Source organism: Sinocyclocheilus grahami, unplaced genomic scaffold (assembly GCF_001515645.1).
Source record: "Sinocyclocheilus grahami isolate Dianchi unplaced genomic scaffold, SAMN03320097.WGS_v1.1 scaffold230.1, whole genome shotgun sequence".
NCBI lineage: Eukaryota > Metazoa > Chordata > Actinopteri > Cypriniformes > Cyprinidae > Sinocyclocheilus > Sinocyclocheilus grahami.
The window spans coordinates 977,461-984,829 of record NW_015505409.1 but is presented as its reverse complement, the minus strand read 5'-3'; the positions used below and the strand labels follow the sequence as shown (position 1 = coordinate 984,829).

General features: G+C 38.1%; 1 protein-coding gene across 1 annotated transcript; it reads left to right on the top strand.

The window, feature by feature from the left end:
* The first annotated feature begins 3,409 nt into the window (after nt 1-3,409).
* On the top strand, nt 3,410-6,666 carry LOC107597350 (protein shisa-1-like). The gene is made up of 2 exons (XM_016288366.1): nt 3,410-3,784; nt 5,882-6,666. Exons 1-2 carry the CDS (start codon nt 3,496-3,498, stop codon nt 6,379-6,381), a joined length of 789 nt encoding a protein of 262 aa, XP_016143852.1. The 5' UTR covers nt 3,410-3,495; the 3' UTR covers nt 6,382-6,666.
* The last annotated feature ends 703 nt before the right edge of the window (nt 6,667-7,369 follow it).

Below are 7,369 nucleotides of genomic sequence, written 5' to 3'. Positions count from 1 at the left end.
ATACTTCAACTTTGCACTGTGGATCACCGGATCGGCTTTCACCGTTGACGAAGCGAAGTCCAGGTCACATGTGGTTGCCACAGGCATCACAATATGGTAAGGGGCGTAACATTTCCGTCACACACACTTGAGGTATTCGGCCAATCACAACGCACTGGATAGCTGGCCAATCAGAGCACACCTCGCTTTTCAGACCGATGAGCTTTGTAAAAATCGACGCGTTTCAGAAAGGCGGGGCATAGAGGAGAAACAATAACGTACAGTATGTGGAAAATAATGTGTTTTTTAACCTTAAACCGCATAAACACATTTCATTACACAAAATAATGTTATTTTTAGCAGCATCATATGACCCCTTTAAATTTTAGGATGGGGTGCATCGCGTAAGGATAATCATATTTGGGGGTCTGTGGCATCTAAAAGATAGAAAATCCCTGATCTAGACAAGCCTAAACATATCTGGAAACCTCATTAGGCTTTACCTACACCCAGACACATGCAGCACAGGGGGGTTGCTCCTGCAGGGTGGCCCAACCAGTTTTGCCTAATTGCTGAGGAGGACCCCCATCGCTTGACCCATTGTCACCATAACGACCTCCCGACCCTTAGGCTCAGTTATCTGATAACAGCACACTAATGAAGAACATTAACATACAGCTCACTCGGCTTAAGTCAAATTCCCTCTCTAATACCTGCCAATGTCCCGTAAACACAAAAGCACAAAATACACATACTATAGAATCTGAGATGACAACAATTGTTGACTGCAATTAAGAGCAACGGTGAGTTTTATTCGAATCAAGGCAGAGTTTACTCAAGAAATACAGTTGTTACCGCATCTGAATATGCATACAAAAAAAATGTTAAGGTTGTGAAGTAAGTACTTATTTAAAATAAGTACCTAAGTATGCTATATTGGATGCAACCCAGGAGTTTGTTTTTGAAGCACCAGATGCTGGAGAAGCTAATGTGTTTTTAGGAATCTCAACCCTCTCAAGAAGAGAATCAGATAAACAACACGCCCTTTGGGATAAGGATCAAATCTGCAGATGGATCTTTACACACAGATCTGAATGCTGTCTAACACTGATCTCAGCTCCATCTGAGCGCTATCATTTCATGTATCTCATTCCTGCACTCTCAATGTGAGCATGAGCAGGTTTGGGCATGTCAACAGGGTTCAGCTAGAAAGGACAGATATGTTTGTCTGATTTTGACTAGAAGGTAGAAAAGTACCTGTACATAGTAATGGTATCATAAATGTCATGAAAAATATCATAAATATGTTTCGAAACTATAAAAACAAGCATACAGCATATTAGTTACTTAGAATCTTATGCTCATAAAGGTATATTTATTTGATCAAAAATTTAATTTTATTTCTTTAATTGCGAAGCTGAATTTTCAGCAGCCATTACTTGAAAATACGAAGCTGTTTTCAGAAATGTTTCTTAAGCACCAAATTTTACTTGAAGGAAATATATTTAATACAACCTGAAAAACTAGTTCCAGTTTCCTGTTTATTCCACTCTCAGTCTCTCTTTCGGTTCCTCTCACTTTCTCATCTTCCAACTGTCTCTTTTTCTCTTGTTTCTATTGTCTCCCTTTCCAGTTTCTGTAATCCTACCACCAAATGGTGTCACATTTCCAGTTATTTTGTTTTTCAGAAATACATTTGCCATCTGGAGCTTGCACACATGCAGGCCCCTACATGCGCGCATGCACACACACACATACGTTACTCCTGGTCTCAGTCTCTGAGATGTATGCAATTCTTAAGCACCTAGTTAAAGTTAATGACTCAGTCATATTCAATAAGCAGAGCCTGTCACACCCACAGGAGACAGGCTTTGTTGACCTGATGCTAATGTGTTAGTTCTCAGACAATGGCAATTTACTGTCTTTTGTGTGAGGACTAATCTCTGTTAATAGCTTGACACAATCAGGTCTGCCCAGCTGCAACAGAGATTTATGTGAGTGACGATATGTGTTGTTTTTGGGATACAGTCAAAGATGTAAAATCTGAATGGAGGTAGAATCTGTTTCAATGAACGCAGTGGGGCATATGATCGATGTTACAGGGAATAACCTGCATGTATTTGAATACATACATTTGATTCCAGCACTAAAAATATTAAATATGTTCCTCTATAGTGGAAATATTGTCTTTTTGGAGAATGTTTTCACATGAGTGGTGAAGGTATAAACATAGGTTGTGGACAGCAGATAAAAAAACATTGAAATAAATGGAAATAATAAAATGCAATAAACATAAGAGAAGCTAAATGAATAAATATGACCCAAATAAACAGAATAAACACATTTTGTTTTATGGCTGTCAAAACCATAACATCATCCAAATTCGTGAAATATTTATTTATTATTATTTCCTATTCTGCCTATGTCATGGTAATAATGCTGCATAATGTTGCAGTTAAAAAAGAATGCACTTCGATGTTTGTGTTTCATGCAATTTTATATATACTTTCATACGGTAAGCAATTCTGCTACTGTTTCTTCTCTTCTTGGGTGTCTCTGAATCAGGATTCTGATGCAAGACTATAGAACCACAGCATAATGAGTTTAATGAGTGTGTGTGTTTAGATGTGCATTGATAGTGAATTGACCTCCCTGTCTCAGATAAAGTAAACAGAGACAGAAAAGCACAGTCTGTAACCTTTAACCCCACATACACTCACATACTAAAGGCTCCATGCATCTCCAGACGAGAATAGGCATACTATTTGTATATCTTTTAGTTATTCATCTGATATCATTATGAATATTTAGGATTGTCTAAAGTTGTTGTTTTTTTTTGCTTTATTTAAACATGTAGACTGTAGGCATTTAAATATTTAGTTGTAAAGTCCTCAGTTAGGCTGATGATACATGGGGCAACTTTTTGAGCAATGTTACTGGGCAACAGGCAACCAGGTGAGGCACAGGGCCCATAATCGATCTAAAGTATCCAGTATTGTTACCAATTCTCAGTGGGAAAGTGCCCAAGCAACACTGCTCAAAAAATTGCTCAAAATGGTGCCCAGTGTATCATCAGCCTTACTCTCACTTTAAAGGGGTCATATGATGCGATTTCAAGTTTTCCTTTCTCTTTGGAGTGTTACAAGCTGATTAGAGATTTGGTCTGGGTCTTTGTGACCCAGGGAGCTGATGTCATTTAGAGTGAGTTCATCACCGCTTGTCATATCTTGTATACAGTAATTAGCAGCGCAAACATACAAATAAACAAACCTGCCAATCACTAAACCTTGCCTAACTTTAAATGCAGATGAGGGATAACGAGGGGCTGATGGGAGGAGGGGCTGCTAATGTGTGTGTGTGTGTGTGTGTTTGGAGGGGGATGTGGGTCCAGCAAACACATAAATGACGCCTGCACACAGTGACTCCGGATCAGATGCGACTGGCTTGCTGGATCTTCGAAGCAACTTCACATTTAAACCGCGTTCTGCCGCGCAAAGGATTTAAACAGACGCAACCATGACTTCATCTGCAACATGTGCGCTCTTTCTATTAGTATCAGTCGTTCTCCCGGTGTCTTTTGCGTTATCGGGGGAATATTGTCACGGTTGGACGGACTCCTTCAACTCTTGGCACCGGGGATTCCAGTGTCCGGAGCGCTTTGACGGAGAGGACGCGCGCTACTGCTGCGGTACTTGCGCACTCAGGTACTGCTGTACGTACGCGGAGGCGCGTCTCGATCAGAGCACCTGCGACACCGGCTCCGAGCCCGAGAACACGGGGGACACGAGAAAGATGACAGAAAGTGGTGAGTCTTTATAAAAACCTCTGTAATTGGGTTGCCCTTTTTTTTTCTTTTTCGTTTTGTACACTTAATAGGATTTACTTTGAAACAGTCCTCACTCAGAAATTGCTTCACTCAAAAAATGGACCACAAAACCAGTCATAAAGATCAGTTTGTTGAAATTGAGATTTATACTCAGTGTTGGGGGTAACGCATTACAAGTAACTTACGTTACGTAATCAGATTACTTATTTCAAGTAACTTGTAAAGTAATGCATTACTTTTTTAATTTACACGAAAATATCTGAGTTACTTTTTCAAAAAAGTAACCCCAGTTACTTTGATTTCCCATTTATTGACTGACAAGTCTCCTGTCCCATATTGGGAGAAATCGGAGTTGTGTGCGCTGTGTGAACATGATGTTACTGTAGATCTAGACTAAATGTGAATGTGCATTAATTCATCCCCCTGACAAAAAAACAGATTTAGTATTCATCAAAATTAATTAAAACAGTGAAATGCAAACTCAGAATATGACGCAAACCTGCAATAATTAAATATATTAAATAACACAAATGTATCTAATCCCATTTTATTAACTGATGTCTTTGCTGCTGACCTTTGATGATCCAGTTCAACCATACTAATAAGCAAAAATGACTTTAAATAAACTAACAATTGTGCTTCATTGTTTTTTTTTATTGCTGAAGTGTTTCTTCTCCTGCGTTCTACTGTACAGACGTGAATTTATTTTTGCTTCAGCCTGAGGTTTATTCATTACACTTTTTGGTGTGAAAGGGCTTTTACATTTGCTATAAATAGAACTTCTTATATTAAAAAAACAATCAAGCCCTGTTCATATTTAAAAAGTAACGCGAAAGTAACGCAAAAGAAATGTAACGCATTACTTTCCATAAAAAGTAACTAAGTAACGTAATTAGTTACTTTTTTAGGGAGTAACGCAATATTGTAATGCATTACTTTTTAAAAGTAACTTTCCCCAACATTGTTTATACATAATACATACATATACAATAAATAAGCTTTCCATTGATGTATGGTTTGTTAGGATGGGACAATATTTGGCTGAGACACAACTATTTGAAAATCTGGAATCTGATGGTGCAGAAAAATTTAAATATTGAGAAAATTGGCTTTAAAGTTGTCCAAATTAAGTTCTTAGCAATGCATATTTTACTAATAAAAAATATGTTTTGATATATTTACGGTAGGAAATGTATAAAATATCTTCATTAATTATTTAATATCCTAATGAATTTTGGCATTAAAAAAATCAAAGATTTTGACCCATTTTTGGCTATTGCTACAAATATACCTGTGCTACTTAGGCTATGACTGGTTTTGTGGTCCAGGGTCACTAATAGTTACAAAGAAACGGCAAGTAACACAGTGAATGAAACGGGAAATTTTAAATGAGAAAGACTGAAATAGCATTTTCTTGTAAAACGTAGCTCAATATTTGTTTTATTCACAACTTCGAAAAATTATTTTTACAGTGTAGTGCATGAGTCATTTAAGGAAATTAGCGTATTGTTGTAATTTATTTGTTAAATTTGAGTAATTGTATGGAACAAATTCATTGGCCACTGCTGGCTACCTTGATGCATGTGTGCTCTTCAAAATCACCCTTAACAGCTATATAATTATTTGAATGACGTGGTATCAATATAAACTTTAAAAGATTACATTTTAGTAATAACAAAATATATTTTCCCTGGACTTAATTTTGGGCCATTTTTACCATGTTATTTTTTTTTTTCTCTGAGCATATTCAAGATTCAAAAAACTTTATTATCTACAACCAAACCACAATTAATCCACAACAACACCTCTAAAATAAATAATAGCAAACCTAAGATACAAGATCCTAAAACTGCTTGGCCTTATTTAGTCTGTGGGTACCCAATCATTTTAGATGCCCGCATGATTACTCTTGGTAATATTAAAATACTTAGGCCTAGATCATTTTGAATTATAACATTTTAAATGAATTCATTGTGTGTGTGGGCATTTATGTAATTTTCAGAGGAATTTTTCATCATATGCATATTTGTATAACCCTCATGTTTAATTCTGTCTCTTCTCTCACTCCCTCCCCAGTTCCAACCTATTTGCCCTTTGTGATTGTGGTGAGCGCGTTCCTGTCGTTTGTTCTGGTTGGCACGGTTGTATCTATCTGCTGCTGTCAGTGTGTGAAACCCAAAGCGAGCGACCGGCCAGCGGCGCCATCCGCTGCTCAGACCAGCCTTTTGGAGTCTGGAGGGCCCTCTGTGGACAGCTCTACCCCGTCCCGCACCTCCACTTCAGGCTCGTCCATGACAAACGCTCGCCCTCCACCATCTGAGCTCAGCGTGAACCTCTACGGCCCGATGGGAAACACATTCCCACCCTCTCAGTCCCAGCAGTATGTTCCTCCACTCCCACAGGGGGCGCCACAGTTCTACCAGCCCTACATGAATTACGCTCTCCCCCCAGAACGCCGCATGCTGATGGCCCCTGCTTTCCTGGATGCCCGTCCTGCGTTTGGGCAGGTGCACGGGCAGCCTTTTCCTCAGGCCCCCATGCACACGGAGCCCATTTATCCCCCTGTCACTATCTGATAATGCTTATAAAACTACAAACGGACTATAAAACTGTGTGGGACTACACAAGGAGTAGGAATGTTTCAGGGATACTTTCTTTTTGCTACTTTGGGTAGCCTCCACAAACATGTTCTGTATCCACAAACACAATTACGACTGATATAATGTTGGTCATGGTTGGTACCTTTTTATGATGTCTTAATACTTCTCATAGGAGTGTGTTTGTATGAACACTTGATTATTGCTCAGCAGTCACTGATTATATTGTTATTTATAACAGATTAGAAAATACATGTATTTTCATAGGCAATTTGTTTGACTCTTCTCATTCTTATACAAAAAATATGAATATTTCATTCATATTTAAGACACGTTTATGAAACTACACTACACTCTTCAAAATAAAGCACCCAAAAGGGGGTTTTCACAACAATGCCATAGAATTTTGGGTTCACAGATGAACATTTCGGTGAATAGTTCTTTAAAGAACCACTTCTTCTTACTGCAAAGAATATTTTAACAATCTAAAGAACCTTTTCGACTGCAAAGAATGTGCATTGGATGGGAATTAAACCATCAATACCAATAAAGAACCTTTATTTTTAAGAATGACTCAAGCAGCATGTGTTTAATTAGCTGGAACTAGTTTCATATACTGAAATTAAAGGGTTAATTCACCCAAAAATGAAAATTAGCCCATAAATACTCACCCTCAAGTCATCCTAGGTGTATATGACTTTCTTCTTTCAGACGAATCCAGTCAGAGTTATATTAAAAATTGTCTTTGATGTTTCAAGCTGTTTAATGGCACTCAGCTGGTGTTGCATGCATCTGTCCAAAAGCAGTTAAATAAAATGCACCCATCCATTAAAAAAAAGTGTCTCACACGGCTCCGGGGGGTGAACAAAGGCCTTCTGTAACGAATCGATGCATTTTTGTAAGAGATCAAAACAAAACAAGGGTCACTTAGTAGAAGTACAAAACGAGGATTTGTAAAGAAGAATGT

Coding starts and splice junctions, on each gene's coding strand:
- LOC107597350 (XM_016288366.1), top strand. CDS start 3,496: ATGACTTCATCTGCAACATGTGCGCTCTTTCTATTAGTATCAGTCGTT. Junction 3,785..5,881: donor GAGAAAGATGACAGAAAGTG/GTGAGTCTTTAT, acceptor CTCCCTCCCCAG/TTCCAACCTATTTGCCCTTT.